The sequence below is a fragment of the Oryza glaberrima genome, chromosome 9, assembly GCF_000147395.1.
Source record: "Oryza glaberrima chromosome 9, OglaRS2, whole genome shotgun sequence".
Lineage (NCBI taxonomy): Eukaryota > Viridiplantae > Streptophyta > Magnoliopsida > Poales > Poaceae > Oryza > Oryza glaberrima.
Genome location: NC_068334.1, coordinates 3,429,052 through 3,453,230, shown reverse-complemented (window position 1 = coordinate 3,453,230; position 24,179 = coordinate 3,429,052). Strand labels below are relative to the sequence as shown.

The window sequence follows — 24,179 nt, the reverse complement described above, 5'->3', positions numbered from 1 at the left end:
AGGGGGACAGGTGGGGGGAGGAGGTGAGGGGTTTGTAAAGGCTGGAGGTGGGGCCCACACGATGGGGCCATGGGCCATGGGCCATGGGCTCATCACTCATCACGCGGTGCGGGGTGTGGAAGGGCGACCCGGTCGGTCCGACCGACCTGGGCGTCGCGTCGCGGTCAAAGCCGTGGGGCGGGGCGGATCGGATTGATCCGGTCACTCGCTCGGCTCGGTTGCTCCTAGCTCGAAATGGCTTGTGCTGCTGTAGTTCAACGACCGCGAATTACAAACACAGCTTATAACCTTCCTCGTTCTAAGATTTCTCAATTAAATTAGTGTTCATTAAGAATGACCAATTTACCTTATTTGCTTGATCATTTACACACACTCTAGAACAATCAGTGACCAATTTACCCCCATTTACTTGATTCACTTACTTCCTCCGTCCCACAAAAATTGTCGTTTTAAGGTTCCTGACACAAATCAGTGTTCACTAAAAATGACCAACTTATCCTCTATTTTATTTAGCTCTCATTTGCATACAGTTCAGAATGTTCCACTCTATTGCAGTTAAATAATAAATCAACCACAACTTGATTGCCACGTGGGATTTACATAGGCAAAATGGCGCCAAGGCCACAAAAACTATATAGAGAAATCAATCATTAGCATAATTCAAACATTTGAATCAACTCATTATGGGTGTTTTGGCGGCTTGGCACCTAGTTCTGCCTTTTCCATTTTGAGACCATCTTTGCTTCATCTCAATCCATTCCATTTCCCTGTAATCCAATCCACAAGTCCTGGAAATATCAACCTTTACTCCATCTCAATTCATTCATCTTCTTGTAATCCAATCCAAAGCCATACATATGAAAATGGTTAGAGATCTCAATTTACCACCAGAAGATGAAGGAGATGGACGAGCATTACCTGATCTCAATGGAGGAGAAGAGAAGATGGAAGACATGCTGATGTCCAAGGAGATAACCTTGATCGAGTTGAGTGGCAGGAACATGTACAAACTCTACACTTTTTGATCTCAACTACGAGGCTTTAGAAGAAGAAGAACAAATACATCAAGGTAAGTTGATTTCCAGCCTTTGCTTGGCTTTTGTTTCCAAGGCAAGCATAATATTGTGTAGACTACTCCATTTCAGTTTTACATTCAATAAAAAATACCTATCTAAAATGAAGACTAAAATGAGAGGATTATGTTATACTCATTATTTATTTTCAGGTAAATAGAAAAGTGTAAACATACAGGTGAATACATATGGTTCTTCTTAGGGGAACAACTGTTGATGCCACGAAAACTTTTTCCTCACACTTTCCTCCCTCTGAAGATACCCCTAATATGAGTAGTTAACATTGCTAATAAAAGGATGCATGGTCCAGGGTTCCAATGTTATACAAAAACATTAAACTAAACTATTCAAACTAGATGGTGAGCTATTTGTGCAGCATCAAATACGTATTTATATTTACATAGGTAAATGAACCATACAAATTTGAAAGAATGAATGTTACCTTTGAAGCAATTGCAAAGAATTGAATTGAATGCTTTGCAAATAAATTTCCTACAAAAAGAAGAAAATTACCAACTGAACGCCCATATCAAAAGAGTTAGGGGTTGAACCATATCACTCTTACATGAAATTATGTGGAGAAAACATACCCTTTAACCCAAAATTGTTAGTATTTTTTTTAGAAAACTTATTATTGCTTATACAAACTAAATTGAATGAAGTTATCTTTACATGGCCTTGTTACCTGGTGAGCCTATCAACCACCCCAACTATCATTTTTGCAGAGTTACTGCCTCAACAGAGAGAAACAATATAAAAATATCTTTGCAATAACTATTGTTACATATTCAAAGGACCTTGATGTCGCCTAGAGGGGGAAGGGGGTGAATAGGCGTTCCTAAGAATTATCACAACTTCTTAGCATATTAGAGTGATGAGAACTTTCGATTCAAATCGGAACTTCCGGTATGGGATTGGAAGTTCCGGTCTCAACCGAAAAGTTCGGCGTATAACGGAATAAACACTAGCTATGAACTTGTAGATCGAACAAACAAAATGTATATGAATCAAAAAGTGACAAACAAGGTATCTAAACAAGATATAAGGTCACCAACAATATTAATTAAGCATGCAAGTAGATCGGGTAAAAACAAGCTCAAGCACAATATGAGAGATGGCAAGAACGAGCAAACCAAGAGAGGAGACACGTTGATTTGTTTCCCGAAGTTTGGATCCACATATTCTACGTCTCCATTGAGGGACCATAAGGCTGGGTCTATTTCAACCCTTTCCTCAAAAGCACCTTGCACTCCTCGGTTTCACTCTTGATTTCTTCCCTTGCGGAGACGAAATTGAAGCCTTCACAAACTTTCCGTGGCACACCACAACCTTGGGTGCTCATCGGCGACGCCTAGCAGTCTAGAAAGACCTTAGTCCCCAAGAGTAACAAACACAATCGAAGATTTGCTTGCTATGAACTCGAGTGCTCAAAGTGTGGAGTGAAGCTCACTAGCTCTCAATTTCTCAATCTCTCAATACAACTCTCTCCCCTTCTCAAATCCCTCTCACAAAGAGGCACCACAAAGGATGGAGTGAAGCTCACTAGCTCCTAACTCCTCACTCTCTCAATCCAACTCTCTTCCCTTCTCAAATCCCTCTCACAAAGAGGTACCACAAAGGATGGGAAATGGTGATGGCTATTTGGGTTTGGATGTGTCTAATGTTGCCCAAGAACAGCAGCCACTCAAAGGAGGGGTGGAGGAGTTCATATACCGAAGCCTCTCAAAAACTAGCCGTTGGAGACAAAAGACTGGAATTTTCGGAACTCCGAAAATTTACATAAGGTTTCGCAGCCATTTTCGGAACTTCTAATAATTTTCGGAATTTCTGAAATATTTTCGGAACTTCCGAAAAGCACAGAGTAAAATGACTATAACTTTTCGTTCGGGAGTCCGTTTTTGATGAACTTGGACTCTATGGAAAGCTCACTAAGAGGACTACCCAACTCAACCAAAAACAAGGTCTAAAACCAATCAAAGGATAGGTTAAAGCTTGGGTTTCTCTCAAGGTAGCACTATGATAGGTCACTTTGAGCACCGAGACATACACAAACACTTCGACGTTGCATCCCTCTTAATAATACGATATTCCTAAACTGTAAATAGGAAGAGAATTATACCAATAGGAATGCCTTCTTTCCATCTTTCTTTTATTGTCTTAAGGGACGTCAATACCGATTCCGTTTCACCATATATTCTTCAAATGATTGATGCGGTTACTTGTAGCTTCAAATGGCCTCGCACGGTCCATCATAACGAAGCTGTCACTCACCTTTCACCACCGGATTTGGTTCTTCGGCGCCAAGCCCCTTACTTGCCCTTCACAGCCGCATGGTCCATCGTGATCGAGCATCGCTTGCCCTTCACCGTCTTGCCATAGTAACCACTTTGTATCCCACATCTTCAACATTTTCACTTTGTCATTCTTGGTATCGTTAGGTGCAATGATATCACTTGAGCATCAACACCTTTGCAATCCTTAGGACCTATTTCTCTCATTCAACTTAATAAAATTATTAGTCTTAATGATCCGGTTGTCAACCTCCACATGTTGACCAACCGATCGCGTATATAAAAGGATATGAATAAATGATGAGTACTAATCAACACCACAAGTGTCATATACTCAAATATATGCTCAAATGTAAAGATCCCAATTAAATGAAAGTGAATAACTTGGATCGATTACATGCATAACTAAAGTATAGGATTTACTCCCCCTAAATGTATGCATACAAAATGTTTGTGTGAAGCAAGAGTATGCATGCATGAATGAAACATTAGTAGCTTATCCTATACAATAATAGAAGGCATTTATCAAATATAGGCATTAAAATAAAAACATACCTTCATCATCTCCATGTTCTCAATGTAAAGAGACTAAACAAGATATAGCTCAAACAAAACATTAGTCTCACATGCTTATGTAATCACATGAAAATATTATATATTTGAATATATCAATATATGCACGGAGAGAAAGAGTGTCATATATAGCTTGATCTCCATGCATTTCTGTGGACGCCCCACACTCTCCGAGGCCGGGCCCTCTTACATCTGACATAGCCTGCCCTCACACACCAACACAAGTCTTTTCTGCACACTTTGTCCTCACTCGTGCGCACCTGGGAAGAATTTTCCAAAGGCCAACCACGCTTAACCTCAAATTTCTTTCGAAATCGGCTTCTAGAAAAGAAGTTGCAACTTGTTGATATGAGTATTCTATTAATCCTATTAAGCCCTAAGCCTTGTGATTTAGGTACACCATCAATGAACGTTTCACATAAGAAGTCCGGAAATCACCTCTCACATATTCCACTTTCATATCCACATGAGACTAGGCAAAGAAATGTTTATAAAAACATTAGTCTCATATAATTGGATTTGTCATTAATCACCAAAACCAAAATAATGGCACTTGAACTTTCACATATTGGAAAGGAATTGAATGGCAAAGCACATGCATATAGCTATATCAAAATCCATTTTATGCAGGGAGATATATCAAAATAATAATACTAAAACCAGCAACAAAAATTATTTATGTGAATTAAAACAAAATAGTGGTTTAGATAGTTAATTGTGGATTGAAGAAACAAATATAAGAGTGCAATGTCAATACATATAACATTTAATATCTTCTATCATTCAGCATAGGAATAATTTTAGATTTTCGAGTTTTTAGTAACCAACATGTGTTTTTGACACATATAACATATTACTCCCTCCATCGACAAAAGTTAGGCATATTTCACATTTGAGTTTTTCCAAATAAGTTGTTCCTATTTGTAGTCTTTATGCATTCAAGACTTAAATGAAGAGATAAATTAAATGTTTGATTAGAATCCGAGTCATCGAAATACTCATTGGTTATATGCTTGCATTCACTCCTTGATTTTGTAACATGCAAGATGATTTAATTTCTCCTTGGTCTTGGTGACAAAAGTAATATGTGTAACTTTTGTGGATGGAGGGAGTAACATATAACTCTCTTGTTTTTAGTAAACCTAGAGTTACACAATTATAGAAGCAGAAAGCACATTATCATGAAAAGTGACTCTATGTATTGTTAAATGCTAGAAATGGGAACCATCTTAGCCCAGTAGGTAAGATCAAGTGTACTAACCAACATGTGAATTTGACAGCCAATGACCACCAACGCATGGAGTATGACCTACATGTGAGTGCACATGTAGATGATGACTAACAAGAAATTGAAGGTAAAGTTCATGACTTTTTTAACAGTTAGGGACATGTATAAAGCCTTGATTTCATAAAATTGAATAAATGTGCCCAACCTGATTAGCGCACATGAACTTACCATTTTGAAAAATTTTGTAGATGGTGATGATGCTTTGCAACTTGAGCTAGAAGCCTTGGAGAATGACTTTCAAGACTATGGAGTGTGCGTTGATGTTGTCAATGTTGTCTTTGATGTAGAGGAGTTACCCAACTCAGATGAGGATCAACATGCAAATGGAAATGAGCCAAGTCAACCAAGAGATTTGACAAACATACAAAAGCGAGCAATTTATGCAATGTTGCTTGAGAAAAGTACAAATGGAAAATTAGAAATAGACACCACAAGTATAGTTGCTTGAGAGTTCCACGTTAAAATTCGTACCGTCCAACGTATTTAGAAGAGAGCAAAGATTTGACGTGAACATGGAATACCGGTGAATGTTGATTCAAGGAAGCTTGGGAATTTCGGGCACAAAAAGGTTGAAGTAGACCTACCACTTATAGCTGCTATTCCATTACAACAAAGGAGCAATATATGGTCATGAAAGGGTCAATTAGGCCTAGAGGGGGGTGAATAGGCTAATTTAAAACTTTATGCGGAAGCTAAAACTGAGTTAGGGTCGGAAAGTCTAATCCACAGTCAGACTATCCGAAGATATCAGATAGTCTGATGTTGGATCAGACTGTCTGATCCACTAAAGAATCACAACAAGCAGATCTAATGCACAAACAAGAGTAAAGCACAAACAACAACTAGATCTATAGCGGCACAATTAAGCAAAGCTAATGAGAGGATGAAGAGATATCACCAATGATGAAGTTTACCGAGTTGTTCCCGGAGTTCAAATCCTTGAGGGGATTCTACTCTCCATTGAGGAGCTCACTAAGAGCCGGGTCTTTGCTAACCCTTTCCTCAAGAGGTTGCACTAAGCACTCCTCCTTTCACTAAGGGGTATCTCTTTCCTTGCGGAGGCGAGATCCGGCCTTCACAAACTTCTCCCGGCAACCACACGTAGATCGGTGGCTCGGGAGTGACACCTAGCCGTCTAGGAGTCCTCAACCTCCAAGAGTAACAAACACCACACAACTCTTGGTCAAACCCTAGTGCTCAAGATCGAGTGAAAACACACACTAGGCCCTCAAACACCAAATCCACAACCACCAAGATCCACCACATAAAGAACGAGGAGGGATTTGAGAGAGGGAGAAAGAGCTCAAAGATCCAAAGCACCTTAGCACCAAGCTCAACCCAAAGTGAATGAGAATGAATGAGTTGGGTAACCCTAGAAAAGGGTTAGGTGGGGGGTATTTATAGATCCCCACAAATGTGGCAGTTGGGAGAGAATCCTTTCATCCCGCCTCGGAAAGTCCGAGGTGACATCGGATAGTCCGATGTTTTTGACCCCCAAGCAGGCCAGAGACAGAGAACGAAATTCTGGAGAATTTCGGACAATCCGATCGATCGGATAGTCCGATGTCATATCGGATATTCCGTTATTTTTGAATCACGAATTTTATCCTCTCACAGAGACTCAAGTTCCATTGAATTTCGGAGTCTCTGGGTCATCGGATACTCTGATCACATCGGATAGTCTGATTTGAAAAATCACTCAAGATGAATAAAAACCAATTCAAAACAGAGAGTGAAGTTCTGAGAAATTTCAGATAGTCCGATGTATCGGATAGTCCGACCTTGGATCGGATAGTCCAATATTTTTAGCCAACACTCAGACCAAAGACAGTGAGCAAAGTTCTGTGAAATTTCGGATAGTCTGAGAATCGGATAGTCTGATCAGGATCGGATAGTCCGACAGGAATAAAACAGGAACACTTCAAATAAAGGATTTTGAGCACTAGTGTTCTACCAATTATATGCATGAGGTGTCCCTCTTAATAGTACGGCATCCTAATACTCAAGAACACATGATACACAAGGTTTAGAGAGGTGATTACCACAAAAATTGCTACAAAGCTTTCTATGCTTAAGTTCCACTCCTTTTTCATCCTTGCATACATCTCAACAAAAAGCATTAGTTACCCTCTAATTGTGTTGTCATTAACACCAAAATAAATGAGGGGGTCCTAGATGCACTTTCAGGTCACTAGCACAAGCCCTATGTGTTCCAAAAAGCAGATTATATAGGTGGTTCAAAGAAGGGCCGATACCATGTCACTCTAACTCGCTAAAGCCTTATTTGAAGGAAGCAAATAAAAAGGAAAGGTTGCGGTGGTGTGTTTCTATGTTAGATCCAAGTACATTGCCAAACAGCCCCAAGTTTATTGAAATAGAAAATATTATACACATAGATGAGAAATGGTTTAATGGCTCAAAAATGGAGAATACTTTCTACCTGCATCTGGATGAAGAGGAACCATATTTCACAGTGCACAACAATAATGCCATTGATAAAGTAATGATTTTATCAACAATTGCAATGCCTAGGTTCGATGGATGAGGGTAACTACACTTTTGATGGAAAGATAGGCATTTGGCCTTTTGTTAGGAAGATAACATCTCCTTCTTATAAGTGCTATTCACGTACACTTATTTTTTATATTTATTTGTAGGGTATTTGTAAATCTTACTTATTTCATATACTACCAGGAACTAACATGATGGAGAAGTCGTAATAGAGAAAGGGGGACACTAGTAACCAAGCTTATCAAGGTTCATAGAGCCATAAGATCATTCATGATATCTAAAGTGCTACCAGCTATTAAAGCATGTTGGCCTCGAGAAGATGCAAGAAAAACCATATGGATTCAACAGGATAATGCTAGAACTCATCTCCCAATCGATGATGCATAGTTTGCTATTGCAGTACCCCAAACAAGACTTGATATTTGTCTCGTGAATCAGCCTCCAAATTCCCGGATATGAATTGTCTAGATCTTGGATTCTTTGCTTCTCTTCAGTCCTTAACATATAATAGGATATATATCTAGAAACATTGATAAGCTAATAGATAATGTTCACAAGGAATACCATGACTACAATCCAAATACTCTTAGGCTGTGTTCTTAGGTGAGGGTTAGGAACCCTCACCTCCAACACGGAAAACGGAGCAATGGATTAATGCGTGATTAATTAATTACTAGCTTAAAAAACTTCAAAACTGGATTAATATGTTTTTTAAAGCAACTTTTTATATAATTTTTTTGCAAAACACAAACCATTTAGCAGTTTGAAAAGCATGCACGCGGTAAACGAGAGAGTGAGGTTGGGAACTTGGACATAAGAACACAGCCTTAGGGTATTCCTTACACTACAATGCTGCTACATTGAGGTCATGAGAGCTAGTGGAGGGAATAGTACTAATGCTATTAGATGGCATATCTTCCATGGCATTATTTCTGAAGTATGTTGAAGTACATGGGAACTAAAAGCCTCAACATACTTTCACGAGTTTTAGCAAATTCATCGACACCCTCATCATCAGCAATTGCATCAGCATCATCTTGTAGGACAACCGCCTCCTCCACCTCGACGAGCTCTTCAATGCCATCCATGTGCTGATCCTCCAAGTTGTCGCAGAGGCCTTTCGTTCGATTGATCGTCCAATTCGGCGAAGAGGTCATCGTCCGCCTGCTGCTCCAAGACGCTGGCCATGTCCTCGGAATCAGGGATGAAGCCACCATCGGGGAGGGGGCCAGGTTGAAGTCGGGGATGCCCGCCCACTTGTCTCGTGTTGGGAATCTAGGACGAAGCCACGGGGGTAGGGAGTAGGGGGGGTAGGGGGGAGGGCGGCAGCTTGGAGTTGGAGACGCCATCCTGATCCTCAGAGTTTGGGATGAAGTTGTGGGGGAAGGGGGGATGGGGGAGGAGGGACCTTGGGTCGGGGACGCCACCACTTGCCTCATCCTTGAAGTCAGGGACGAAGCCGCCGCTGGGGGGTAGCTTGGAGTTGGGGATGCCACCGCTTGCCTCGTCCTTGGAGTCAGGGACGTAGTCGCCATCAGAGGGCAGCTTGGAGTTAGGGACACCACCACTTGCCTAGTCATTAAAGTCTGGGACAAAGCTGTCATCTATGGGCAGCTCGGAGTCGGGGACGCTGCCACTTGCCTCTTCCTCGGAGTCAGGTACGAAGCCACCGTCGGGATGCCGCTCCACATCAAAGAAATAGGCACATGCATCATTGCCACCAAGCACCCCACCACCACGCCGCTTACATCCTCCTCGCCTTCTTTACTTGCATGCTATTAGTCAACATCCAGTTCCGCCGCTGTCCGCTTGCGTGTAGCCCTTCTGGCTAGCCAAGCCATGTTGATTGAATGTAATCAAGACATGCTAGTTTTAACTGCATGCTTGCCGCATATGGTTTCACTTTTTAATTTGTTGGGATGACCGAAGGGGGTCATCCAAATGTCATTAAGATAGAGGAAAAAAAGTTACAAAAGAGTTTTTCATCAACAGCTGGCTGTCGGGGAAGGATGTATACCAAAAGCTCACGCCCCGAAACCACATGCCAACCGCACGAACACAAGCTACAGAGAAGGGACCCAAGCACCGAAACGGCTGCCTCTAGGCTTACAACAAAACCATAGGGCAGAAACTCTAAAGACGACACCTTCATGAAGGTTGCGACGTCCTAGGACGCCGTCGCTGCCCATCCAAAGAACTGGACAAAGTTTTCACCCAGAGATTCTTGCCAAGGGGAAGAGGGGCACCTCCACAGCGCCCCCAGGAAGGTTACCACGCTCAAAGGCGTGGCCGCTGCCGGTCTAGTGAACCAGTGGGCTAGGCTTTCGCCCAAAGGCGTGGTTTCATTTATGAGTGGTGCCCTTTTGTGTTGATAGCTGATGTTCAGATTTCACGGATACAGTTTCTTCTCAAATCAATTTGTTCTTCCTTACTGCTTTCTGATCTGTATTCTCATATACTGGTAATGACCAATAATAGAATTAAATAAAAATTATCATCTGATTATTATTATTATTATTATTATTATTATAACACGAATTCAGGTACACTTTCAGCCATAAACAACACAAATGACCGACTACATCCACTCATTCTAGTTCACATAGATAGTCCAGATCATAACACCAACCGCATCGCTCAGGTACATGTATAGCCAATAAACAACACAAATGACTGACGACAGCCACTCATTTCTACTCAAATCATAGTGCTCCAAAGCTATACATGACAGTCTCTGTTCTATCAGTCCAAGGTTGACTAAAATGACAATTTTATGCTAAGTTGCCATAAATTTTTAGCAATCGTAAGTTCTTTCATACTAATGACATGTGCCAATTTTCTAAGCTAGCAAAGGAATCTCTAATCATTCTGTTCTCTGGGAGGATTTTTCAGATGGGACTATTCGTTGATATTGTACTAAACAGACAATGAAACATAGCATATCTAGACAATTATGCAGGGAATACATAACATCTGCCAACATGGTAAATTCTATCTCATCAATCGTGTGAATTCCCAGATAATAATACCATATACCAAGTTACCAACTCTTCTTGACTTCTCATGGAGAAACTCATATGTCGGTGACCAGTCTTAAAAGCATGATGGTGAAAATTCTGCTCAGTGTTACGAAACGTACGATAATACTCAAAATAGTCTCCATTGATTGAATTCAGGCATGACCTTCGGAGTGTTAGCCTCTACAACACTTGCCAGAAACTCATCGTCTTTTTAACCATATTTGCTTTCAGGGTATGTTTTGCATATTGACAGTGTCAGCTTCTACAAACTCCACAAACTATAGACAAAACTTCAGATTGTCACCATGAGTAGTCTTCTCAGCAGCTACCTGTAGACAGATCAAATCAATCGAAACAGAGCGTTGCGGTTATGTTCTCTAGATCATTTACTGTCTGATGAAACTGATATGGAAAATCTTGGGATACTCAATACAATATAGCTAATCAAGACATGTCCATTAGTTTTAAAATATATAGAACCTAATGGTGGTGGTGGTGATAAGCTTATATTTATGCAACCAACTTTTACAAATGTTATTTATGGAATAATATTTAGTTGTGATTTGCAGTGCATGGCTATTTGGCTAGTATGCAAATAGAAAAAGCATTTGCTCAACTCGTCACGCATTGCACCATATAATGTTTTACTAACACAAAGTTTCAAGCACTAAATGCACTTCAGGTTACCAAATGACACCTGTGTGAGAACCTGGAAAAAACTTATCTGTATTCTGTTGCTTCAGAGAGACTCGCTACATGGTAATTCATAAGCTAAAATATCCACAACGAAGGTACTTCGTGTGGTCCTGCTCATATTGTAGGAGTAATTATATATAAAGTCACATAAAAAAGAGAAAAAATTCCATCAATTGTAGTTACTCAAGGAGGATACATTACATGAACTAGTTATAAATAGAACACTTTTCTCGTTGCTAAGGCCAACTATAGCAAAAATTTTCATGCCAAGAAAAAGGATTGCCAAGTCATTTCGTTTTGAACTACTGTAATGATACAGAAAGCATCTTACCTAGTTTAGATCAATTTTTAATTCATAGAGACCACTTGAAACTGTACTCTGGTTGCACTCCGAGACTATTCCCTCAAGATCAATAGGGGCATTTGGAACAAATACCAGCAGTGGCTTCTTTCTTGGAACAGACAGCAGCCCACTATTGCCCTCCAGCATATCCAGAACGGTCCTCATGACAGGCCTCTCTTCTGAAAATGGGTTCACACAGCTCAAACCGACAAGGAGAAACCTCATCATTTGCCCTGCATCATATTCCCCATTCAGCGTTGGATCCACAGCATCCAAAACCTTGCCTTTCGAGTGCAAATTCCAAACCCAATCAACAACATTCACCATGTTCATACTGTCAGGTGCTGCACTCTCAATTGGCCGTCTCCCTGTGCAGATCTCTAGCAGTACAACCCCATAGCTGTAGACATCACTCTTTTCTGTGGCTTTCCCCATCTGGAGGTACTCAGGTGCAAGGTAACCGACAGTCCCTGCTGCCAAGGTCGACCGAGGGCTTGTGTTAGGATCTTTCAACCTTGCAAGCCCGAAATCCCCCAACCTTGGGTTGAAATGTGAGTCAAGAAGTATGTTGCTGCACTTGATGTCCCTGTGGATCACCTGCTTGTCATGTTCTTCATGTAGGTATGCAACCGCGCAGGCAATGCCGACAGCCACATTATACCGCTGAGCCCAGCTGAGAGGGACATGACATTCAGCCTCAGAACAAGGATGGAGAGCCATATCCAGGCTACCATTTGACATGAACTCATACACAAGCAGCAGTTCGTCCTTCTCAGCACACCACCCTTGGAGCTGAACCAGATTGGGGTGCTTCAGGTCAGCAATTATGGTAAGCTCAGCATTGAACTCATTGTAGCTGTCCCTGGATTGCTTCGACCGCTTGACCGCATATGTGACCCCGGAACACGGGCAGACTGCCTTGTACACAGTACCGAAACCACCACTGCCAACCACCAGAGAAGGATCAAACCCCTTTGTCGCTGAGAAGAGATGTTGATAGGTATACTGCCTTGGCTTACCCACTGCGGCCTTTGCACCCAAACCCTTCTTAAACCCTGACCCCCACTTCTTCAGCGACATTACCACAAACACCGTGACTGCACCAAGAAACACAATGGGCAAGGGGATGCCAAGCCCCAGTGCCAACCATCTGCGACGCCCATCCTTGTGGCCGGCGAGGCCGTCCAACGCCGGAGCGCTGTCGACGCTGTCGGACACGTTGTGCGATGACCGAGACGCCGGGTCGACGGCCGGCATCCCGGACGTCTGGAAGGTCCAGCTCTGGATGAGGAAGCCGCCATCGCTGCTCCCGTTTCCTGACGAAGACGTGACCTCAAAGCCGACGAACATGAACTCGGCGAAGCGGGCGGCGATGCTGTCGGCGTCGGCGGCCAACGCGGGCGTGGGCGGCCGCAGACTCGCGTGGCTGACGAACACCTCCAGGCGCGCCAGGGACGCGTCGTAGACGACCCAAGAACCGACCTCGTTGCCGTTCCGCAGGTCCACCGCGGCGGTGGAGTTCCCGTCGACGTCAACGCCGGCGGAGGAGGCCGAGACGAGGTTCCTGGACGCGTCGAAGGTGAGCTCGAGCGGGAGCGAGCGGTTCTTGGCGGCGAGGCCCTCGGCGAGCAGGTCGGGGAGGAGGAGGAAGGAGAGGCTCGAGGCGGGGCGCGCGGCGGCGGGGGAGGCGAAGACGAAGGAGGTGGAGAAGGAGGCGTTGCGGGGGAAGGGGAGAGGGAGCGGGAAGAGGGCCCGGGAGGAGGGCGGCGGGAGGGAGACGGAGGTGGCGCGGAGGGAGGCCCCGCCGAGGAGGGTGAGGTTGCGGAGGGAGAAGGACGGGAAAGAGAAGGCCACCGGGCTCGCCGTGGCGATCGGCGTCGCCTGCGGGAGGAGGAGGAGGAGGACGGCGGCGACGAGGAGAGGTGTTCGTGGAGGTGGAGGCGCCATTGGAGAGCTCGAGAGAGAGGGTGGTGGCGAGGTAAGAGAAAGAGTTGACGACGTCAGCGTGGGGTCCGGGTGGGGTGGGGTCGGTGTGTCAGTGGAAGATGAAGTGAACATCGGTGTGAACAGACTGGCAGATGGGTCAGTTTTTTTTGGTTGAAATTACAGCTGTATTGGAATTTCGACATTCGGTTAAAAAGTAAATAATCGAAACAAGACATTCGGACATTTTTTTTTCTTGTTTAGTTCGCGAAAAGAAAATTTTTAGGTATCACGTCAGACGTTTGACCGGATGTCGAAAGGGGTTTTCGGTAGAGGTGAAAACGGTAAAGGTAATTACCGGACGACCGGCGTTCGTTTTCGACTTTCTATCGGCCGAGCCATATGGAAATGGTAATCGACCGAAACAAAAATAGAAATGGTAAAAAATATGAAAATGAAAGCGGAAATGGTTTTGCTGTTATATCGATCGTTTCCGTATTTACCGTATTCTTGTGGAAATTACCGTTTCTTATAATGTGGTAATTACCGTATTCTAAATATGTTGATATTTATAGGGCATGTCTATACTTGACCCACAACTTACAGATTGACTGACTCTTCAATCAAATCTCTAAATTTTGTACATGGCTAAAATGAAGTTAATTTATAATTTATATAGTATAAGATTGAATTTATGTATACATATAACATAATTATGTAAAGTTAAATATATATTTTTATAAGTTTAATATTTCCGTATTTGTTACTGGCTTCCGATCTGTACCGACATGTTTCCGTCCATATTGTTCCATTTCCGGTTTTCCGATATTTCTGATATTGTTTTCGTTTCCGAGATCGTTTCCGAGAAAAATATGGTTACGGAAATGGTTGAGGCTGTTTTCCGATCGTTTCCGACCATTTTCATCCCTAGTTTTCGGACACGAATGAAAAAACTAATTTCATAACTCGCCTAGGAACCGTGAAACGAATTTATTAAGCCTAATTAATCCACCATTTGCATATATGGGTTACTACAACACTTATAGCTAATTATAACCTAATTAGGCTCAAAAGATTCGTCTCGCAATTTCCATGCAAACTGTGCAATTAGTTTTTAATTTTATCTATATTTAATGCTCTATACATGTGCCGAAAGATTCGATGTGACGTTTTTCGAAAAAAAAATTGGAAACTAAACAAGGCCTTTTCACTTGAGGACCATCTCTTCTTCTTCTATTTTTTTTAAAAAAAATACAAGAGACACATGAAGTCAAGGACATATATATGGGTAAAATTAAAGGTAATTTTAAACTTTGTCCATTTTGGCCTCTAATTTTGAAAAATGTTCGAGATGGGAAGCCAAAACCATGTCAATGGCACACCAGGGAGTATTAACGCTTGGAAAGTTAGTTGATTAGGGTTCTCAAAGTGAAACCTATCTACACATGTTTGAGTGACATATATGCGTTTGTTTTTTTTGTAGGATTAATAATAGGAAGTAATTGTGTGAACGCCGTATCCATTGCCAAAAAAAAAAAAATGTATGAACACACGGGGTGCATGGAGTGGTTAAAAGAATATACTTAGAACATCACCAACAGTTTACTTATTCTATTCCCTCTCATCAGATTTAGAAAATTTGGGTCAAAAATCGTATCCAATAGAATCTCTAACCAATCTCCCGATAGTTCAGGTTCCCTAACTCCGCTTATAGGGAGCGACTTTTTGTTCCAAATCGTTGGTCCATGCTTTCTCACGCGTGCACGGCGAAAATGTTCCTGCGCTCCTCTTCAAGAGCTTGTTCCTCGGCAGCAATGCCATCTTCCTCGGCAGCGGCGCGGGACGACATCTTCCTCGGTGGCACCCTTTTCTTCGCGGCAAGGTTGGTATTGGCCGTTGCTTCCGCTTGGTTCCCCAACAATGGATTTGTACCACGGCGCGGTGCGTGGTGTGGTGATGACGACCAGAGTTCGACCGGTTGGTGGAGGTGTGTCGTTGCCGCTACAAGCACCACCACTGCCTCAATTCGGGGCACCTCCACGGTACAGCGAGATTTGGCCCGGCAGCCATCTGCGCGGCTGCGCCCCCGACCGCCGCCTGGCCCTCATGTTGGCTTGCCTCATACCTATCCAGTCAACCTCCCTACTCTGGCGTTGAGGCGGTAGAGGCATGGAAGGCGAGAAACCTACTGAGCCACTGGATCCTCTCACACGAAGCTTCTGGCAGCAGTTTCTCCAGAGCTTGGTCTCTAGGTGACAAAGAATTCCTCCACATGAGCAATTTCGGTAAAGTTTATGATTCGTTCAGTGTTACATCTGAAGTCAAAGTTTCTTTTGGTGATGTTTTCCACCTTTTGATTTTCTATCAATATTCATACAATTCAGTACTGATTTTTCCTAGTGCAATTTACCAAATTTTGATATGAGATGTGCTCTTTTCCATTGAATAGTTTCAGTCAATATATTTGTTTCATGGCATGGCAGCAGGTTCATTCGGATTAAAGCATAAATGGATAATGTTTAGGCCTTAAAATGAATGATAGTGAAAAAATGGTGATCTTGACAGTCATTTCAGGATGAGCACTACAAGATTAATATGTATTTGCTTCTATGGTCTTGGCAGTGCTTCTATGGTGAAGAAATGATTTTTTTTTTCTCTTTACAAAACAATGTCCAAAATTCATGACTCTAACCTGGATCTGTTCTCCTAGTTTGCACTTTGTGATAGAAGGGATCAAACAAAAACACATTGAGCTCTTAATAGCCCTATATGGTTGCAATATTTACCTTCTTCTTCTGACATGAAGATTTTACAAGTTACATATAGCTTTGATGGTACTGTATGCTTTATTTCCATATCTGGGACATGAAGATTTTGCTATGCTCTGCAATTTTGCTACTGACATGAAGATTTTGCTATGCTCTGATTCCCATGATTTACTGACAGAATTACATCCTTGTTTTGCTATGCTCTGACTTTTTTTTTGCTTAGGGCTTTCTGTAGTATGCTCTGATTCCCATGATTTACTGACAGAATTACATCCTGGTTTTGCTATACTCTGATTTTTTTTTGCTTAAGGCTTTCTGTAGTAATGCTGTTTAGTAGGTTGGATATGCTTCGAATTTTTGCTATGCTCTGAAAGTCTGAAATATGCTGTCAAATATTTTTGCTATGTCAAATATACTCTGAAAGTCTAAAATATTTTTGCTATGTCAAATATTTTTCCCTCTTCACAGCATCTTTCAAATATGCTCTGAATTTTTGCAATAAGATAATGCTGTTAGATAATTTGACAGATAATGCAATAAGATGCAGTTCACAGACTTTTGTTAAAGATAAAATAACAACCTGCTTTCGCCAATCAGACATTCAGAGTTTCATGAAAGCTGTAAATATACAAAGCTAAGTAGAACAGTATAAGTTCAATAGCATTATAATAAGTTATAGAGTGTTCTTTAGCTGTAAGTAGAACAGCTGCTTAATTGAATTGATCATCTGTATTTAGTATGTCTCACTTTTTAGATTAGCAGATGAATAACTACATGCTTGTGCTAAATATTTAAAATAGTGTCTGAAAGATGCAATTTGAATATTTATGTGACTAATCACTCACTGTCACTGGCAATTATTCTTCTTAGTTCCCTTCTCTGATGCCATCCTAGACAGTATGTGCTCTGAATTTTTGAGACACTATGTGCTCTGAATTTTTGCTATGCTCTGAATGTCCGAAATCGAAAGTATGAAAGTCTGTTTTGTTTCCTCAAGTACATGCTAACAAGTTTATGATTTTGATCCATGGACAGATAGTGGGTAACGAGAGCGATATTACACAAAGTTGATGAATGATGATGGCAACCATTTTGGGTCAAGTGAGATGGGAAGCCAATACGATGTTGAACATGAACTTGTTGTGAATGAAAATGCTGCTGTGAGACCAAACCAAAAAAGATCCGAAAAATTCATTTTGGAGGAAGACAACCTTTTGGTGTCGGCATGGATAAATGTTTCTTTTGATGCGGTAAAGGGATGGATCAATCTCATGGAACACATTGGGGCCGCATTCATGACTAATTTTCATGAGAACAAGGAATTCGTTTCAGATCGCTCCCAAGGTTCACTTGTACATCGTTGGTCCGCTATACAAGAGCATGTCAATAAGTATACTGGTTACTTAAGTCAGATTTAGAATCGAAATCAGAGTGATGTCAATCCCGAGGACATGGTAATACTTGGGACATACTTGGTTTCGATTCTGAATCTGACTTTAAGTAACCAGTATACTTATTGACATGCTCTTGTATAGCGGACCAACGATGTACAAGTGAACCTTGGGAGCGATCTGAATCGAATTCCTTGTTCTCATGAAAATAGTCATGAATGCTGCCCCAATATGTACCATGAGATTGATCCATGCCATGTACAGCATCAAAAGAAACATTTATCCATGCCGACACCAAAACGTCGTCTTCCTCCAAACTAAATTTTTTGGATCTTTTTTGGTTTGGTCTCATAGCAGCATTTTCATTCACAACGGGTTCATGTTCATCGCCGTATTGGCTTCCCATCTCACTCGAGCCAAAACGGTTGCTATCATCATTCATCAAGTTTGTGTAATATTGATCCCCGCAAAAAAAAAGGTTTGTGTAATATTGCTCTCGCTCCCCACTATCTGTCCATGGATAAAAAATTAACCTTGTTAGCATGTACTTGAGGAAAAAAACAGACTTTCATACTTTCAGTTTCAGACTTTTAGAGCATATCAAAAATTCAGAGCACATAGTGTGTAGGACATCAGAGAAAGGAACTAAGAAGAATAATTGTCAGTGACAGTGAGTGATTAGTCACATAAATACTCAAATTGCATCTTTCAGACACTATTTTAAATATTTAGCACAAGCATGTAGTTGTTCATCTGCTAATCTAAACAGTGAGACATACTAAATGCAGATGATCACTTCAATTAAGCAGCTGTTCTACTTACAGCTAAAGAACTCTATAACTTATTATAATGCTACTGAACTTATACTGTTCAATTTAGCTTTCTATAGTTGCAGCTTTCATGAAACTCTGAATGTCTGATTGTCAAAAGCAGGTGGTTATTTTATCTTCAACAATAGTCTGTGAACTGCATCTTATTGCATTATCTGTCAAATTATCTAACAGCATTATCTTATTGCAAAAATTCAGAACATATTTGAAAGATGCTGTGAAGAGGAAAAAATATTTGACAGGCCATATTATAGACTTTCAGATTATATTTGACATAGCAAAAATATTTCAGACTTTCAGAGCATATTTCGGACTTTCAAAGTATATTTGACATAGAAAAAATATTTGACAGAGCATATTTCAGACTTTCAGATCATAGCAAAAGTTCAGAGCATATCAAACCTACTAAACTGCATTACTACAGAAAGCCTTAAGCAAAAAAATCGGAGCATAGCAAAACCAGGATGTTATTCTTTCAGTAAATCATGGGAATCAAAGCATAGCAAAATCTTCATGTCAGTAGCGAAATTGCAGAGCATAGCAAAATCTTCATGTCCCAGATATGGAAATAAAGCATGCGGTACCATCAAAGCTACATGTAACTTGTAAAATCTTCATGTCAGAACAAGAAGGTAAACATTGCAACCATATAGGACTATTAAGAGCTCAATGTGTTCTTGTTTGATCCCTTCTATCACAAAGTGCAAACTGGGAGAACAGATCCAGGTTACAGTCATGAATTTTGGACATTTTTTTGTAAAGGAGAAAAAAAATCATTTCTTCACCATAGAAGCACTGCCAAGACCATAGAAGCAAATACATATTAATATTGTAGTGCTCATCCTGAAATGACTGTCAAGATCACCATTTTTTTCACTATCATTCATTTTAAGGCCTAAACATTATCTATTTATGATTTAATCCGAATGAACCTGCTGCCATGCCATGAAACAAATATATTGACTGAAACTATTCAATGGAAAAGAGCACATCTCATACCAAAATTTGGTAAATTTCCCTAGGAAAAATAAGTACTGAATTGCATGAATATTGGTAGGAGATCAACAGGTGGAAAACATCACTAAAAGGAACTAGACTTCAGATGTAACACTGAACGAATCAGAAACTTTACCGAAATTGCTCATGTGGAGGAATTCTTCGTCACCTAGAGACCAAGCTTTGGAGAAACCGCTGCCAGAAGCTTCGTGTGAGAGGAGATCCAGTGGCTCGGTAGGTGTCTAGCCTTCCATGGCCTCTGCCGCCTCAATGCCGGAGTAGGGAGGTTGACTGGACGTGGATGAGGCAAGCCGACACGAGGGCCAGGCGGCGGTGAGGGGAGGGGGGCATGGATGGCCGCCAGACCAAATCTTGCCGTACCGTGGAGGTGCCCCGAAACGAGGTAGTGGTGGTGCTTGCAGTGGCAACGACATAACTCCACCAACCGGTCGAACTCCGACCGTTGTCACCACACCACGCACCGCATCGTGGTACAAATCCATTGCTGGGAAACCAAGTGGAAGCGACAATTTTGACCAATCTTGCTGCGAAGAATGTTGAAATTATAAGCACATAATGATTTAATTTATTCCATAAATAAATCATGACATTGCAGATGTAAACTAGATTGAACGCATCATTAGACCTACACATGTAAACTAAGCAGTAAAACATGAACAGATTAAATATGCGCAACATGTCGAACACGTACCGAGGTGGCGGAAAGACCGGTTGCTCGGCAGGAACTACTCGCGGTTGCGAGCGTCGACGAAGTCGCGAAGCACGCGAGCGGAGAGGAAGGCGAGCCGTCGCGGACGAACAGGGAGCAGTCGCGCGAAGCGCTTCCCAAAAACCTTATTGTCGCCTTCTCCTGGTGCAGGACGTCGAAGACAGAGGTTCCGGAGACCTGCTCTCCCGATTGCCGGTGCACGCTGGCGAGCGGGATGGAGTAGTCTATGAGCGACGGCGCAGTACAGAGTAGGAGGCAAACCCTAGATTGATTTCGCGTGTGTTGCGTGAAGGCGGCGGCTCGGTTTACATAGAGATAGATCGCCTGATCAGGGCGCCTGCGTAAACCGAACCGGATAAGTCGCGTGTAACCTATCCGGACTCCATGCCGTTTTTATGCACCGGATTTTTCGGAATGTTTCCAAAACAAAACAAATCCGAATCCCGCAGCAAAACAAAACTGCAAAAGGAGACTGCATCTGCGCAAGGGTGAGGAGCCAATTTTGCGGACCATTCGACACGTACGTCGTGCACGCGCACCACCTGCCAGGCGAGGCGAGCGAGCGCGCGTGTGTTTCCCCTCTTCTCTCCACCACACATGCTTCAAGTGGCTAGGAGGGCATCCTCCCTTTTAAGGAGGTCCCCCTCTCCTAGAATAAGCAAGGTGGTACTAAACTCTACATGCATGCCATCCCGTGAGATGGGCTTTTGTGATTTTCCAAAGAATTAATCTTCGAATGGGCCTTAGCCCATCTATTAATTCCAACAATCCCCCACCAAATCTCAAAATCCCACTAAAATTTGCCTTTTCCAATGTACTGTTTATATACCAGCGGTTCGATGGAGACCGATTAAGGTTGAACATCCACCTAGAACTCCAAGCCACACTTACTCACAACTTGAACAATGGATACTGCTACTAAACTCTTGTGCAAGCAAGTTTCACTCAGAGTCTTATCTGGTACTAGACCGTCTGTAGACTACCCCTCTGGTGGAGCGTATAAGTCATACTCCTAGGTCTTTAGTAAGCTTCCTAGAAGATTCACCCAAAATCTCCATAGACTGCGACCAACAGTCAAGCTTACAAAGGTGAGTTCTTTCAAGAATGCTCTGCAGGACAGCATCTTCGCTAATTAAAGCCAACAGAGCTCATTAAGGCATAGCCAACCTGCCTTGCAACTCACGAGAGTACATGCATCTTCACTTAGAGAGGGTATAAATTGGTACTCTCCTCTAGTTTACTAATGGTTTGTTCTTCACAGGTTCTAATTCATGGGATCTCCGATTACATAGACTAGGTTACCACCATAGTATAACTCACATGGGTCTCAAACTCATCTCCTTCGATGCATTATCTATCACATTTCGTGATAATCCCTTCGTGAAGGGATCTGCTAGGTTTCTAGCTGTTTGGATGTAATCCAACGTTATAACTCTGGAGTTTTTCAATTTCCTGACAAACTTCAATCGTCTTTTCACATGTCTAGACGATTTCATATTATCCTTAGAACTATTCACTTTGACACTTACCGTTTGATTGTCACAGTTCATAAGGATAGCCGGCACCGGTTTTTCAACAATAGGCAGATCCATTAATAGATCACGCAGCCATTCTGCCTCAACAGTAGCAGTATCCAGTGCCGTCAGTTGTGCTTCCATGGTTGACCTCGTCAAAATGGTCTGTTTGCAAGACCTCCACGAAACAGCACCACCACCCAGTGTGAAGACATATCCACTAGTGGCTTTGATCTCATCCACATCAGAGATCCAGTTAGAATCACTATAACCCTCTAGTACCGCAGGATACCCAGTATAGTGAAGCCCCAATTCCATAGTACCTTTCAGATAGCGCATTATTCGCTCAAGCGCACGCCAGTGATCATCTCCCGAATTAGAGGTAAACCGGCTCAACTTGCTCACAGCAAAGGAGATATCAAGCCTAGTTGCACTAGCCAAGTACATCAGCGAGTCAATGATTTGGGAGTAATCCAGTTGATTCCTAGCAATTCTTTTGTTCTTGCGAAGCAACAAGCTAGGATCATAAGGTGTTGGAGAAGGCTTACTATCAATGTAGCCAACGCGATTCAAGATCTTCTCCACATAATGGGACTGCAAGAGTGTAATCCCATTCTCACCTCTAATTAGCTTAATGTTTAAGATAACATCAGCTACTCCCAAATCCTTCATATCAAAATTTTGAGACAAGAATGATTTAACCTCATTTATCACCTCAAGATTTGTCCCAAATATCAGTATGTCATCAACATACAAGCACAGAATAACTCCCTCACCCCCACCATGGCGATAGTACACACATTTATCTGCCTCATTGACTGCAAAGCCTGCAGATGTCAATGTTTTGTCAAATTTCTCATGCCATTGCTTAGGAGCTTGTTTCAGACCATACAAAGACTTCAACAATTTGCACACTTTGCCTTCTTGACCTTCAACTACAAACCCATCAGGTTGATCCATATAGATCTCCTCATCCAGCTCTCCATTAAGAAAAGCTGTCTTAACGTCCATTTGATGAACGAGAAGACCATGTGAGGCTGCTAGGGAAAGTAGCACACGAATTGTGGTCAATCTAGCAACAGGTGAGTAAGTATCAAAGAAATCTTCGCCTTCTTTCTGAGTATAGCCCTTAGCAACAAGCCGAGCTTTGTACTTTTCAATAGTACCGTCAGGCCTAAGCTTCTTCTTGAACACCCACTTGCACCCCACAGGTTTACACCCATAGGGGCGCTCTGTCACCTCCCAAGCCCCATTAGCGATAATGGAATCCATTTCACTACGGACAACCTCTTTCCAGTAGTCTGCATCAGGAGATGCATATGCTTCTGAAATTGACTTAGGAGTGTCATCCACGAGGTACACAGTGAAATCATCACCAAAGGACTTAGCCGTCCTTTGTCTCTTACTCCTTCGAGGAGCTTCACTGACATCCTCCTCAGAGACATGTTCATTTGTATGTTCAGTTTGTTCTGGTGGTGTGATTGAACTGGGAATTATTTCAGAGGGTTGGCTTGAACCACTATGCGTATCCTTCATTGGGAAAAAGCTCTCAAAGAAGGTAGCATCACGAGACTCCATAATTGTACTAACATGCATGTCAGGTACCTCGGATTTAACTATTAAAAATCTATAGGCAATGCTATGATGAGCATATCCCAGAAAGACACAGTCCACAGTCTTAGGTCCAAGTTTACGCTTCTTCGTTATTGGTACATTGACTTTCGCCAAGCACCCCCATGTGCGCAAATAAGAAAGTGATGGTTTTCTCCCAATCCATTTCTCATATGGTGTTTTGTCCTTATTTTTGTTAGGAACTCTGTTTAACACATGATTTGAGGTCAACAATGCCTCCCCCCACCATGCCTTAGGTAGTCCCGCGGTGTCCAAGATGGCATTCACCAAGTCAGTCAGTGTGCAGTTCTTCCTTTCAGCAATCCCATTAGACTTGGGAGAATAGGGAGGCGTCCTCTCATGTATGATGCCATGTTCCTCACAGAATAAGTCAAACTCGTTCGAGAAAAACTCTCCACAACGATCAGACCTAAGCCTTTTTATCTTTCTGTCAAGTTGATTTTCAACTTCTGCCTTATAAATTTTAAAATAGTCTAGAGCCTCGTCTTTCGTTTTCAACAAGTACACATAGCAAAATCTAGTAGCATCATCAATCAACGTCATGAAATATCATTTTCCACCCTTCGTCAACACCCCATTCATTTCACAAAGATCTGAATG

The 24,179-nt window shown here is 42.1% G+C and overlaps 1 protein-coding gene across 1 annotated transcript; it reads right to left on the bottom strand.

The window, feature by feature from the left end:
• Window positions 1–10,277: 10,277 nt before the first annotated feature.
• LOC127784226 (probable L-type lectin-domain containing receptor kinase S.7) lies at window positions 10,278–13,742 on the bottom strand. Its single transcript, XM_052311414.1, has 2 exons — window positions 11,784–13,742; window positions 10,278–11,085 (listed from the first exon to the last, which is right to left on the bottom strand). The coding sequence occupies exon 1, from the start codon at window positions 13,740–13,742 to the stop codon at window positions 11,784–11,786; it is 1,959 nt and encodes a 652-aa protein (XP_052167374.1). The 3' UTR covers window positions 10,278–11,085.
• Between the last annotated feature and the right edge of the window lie 10,437 nt (window positions 13,743–24,179).

Bases quoted from the DNA above. Each gene is read 5' to 3' on its own strand.
- LOC127784226 (XM_052311414.1), bottom strand. From the start codon at position 13,742: ATGGCGCCTCCACCTCCACGAACACCTCTCCTCGTCGCCGCCGTCCTC.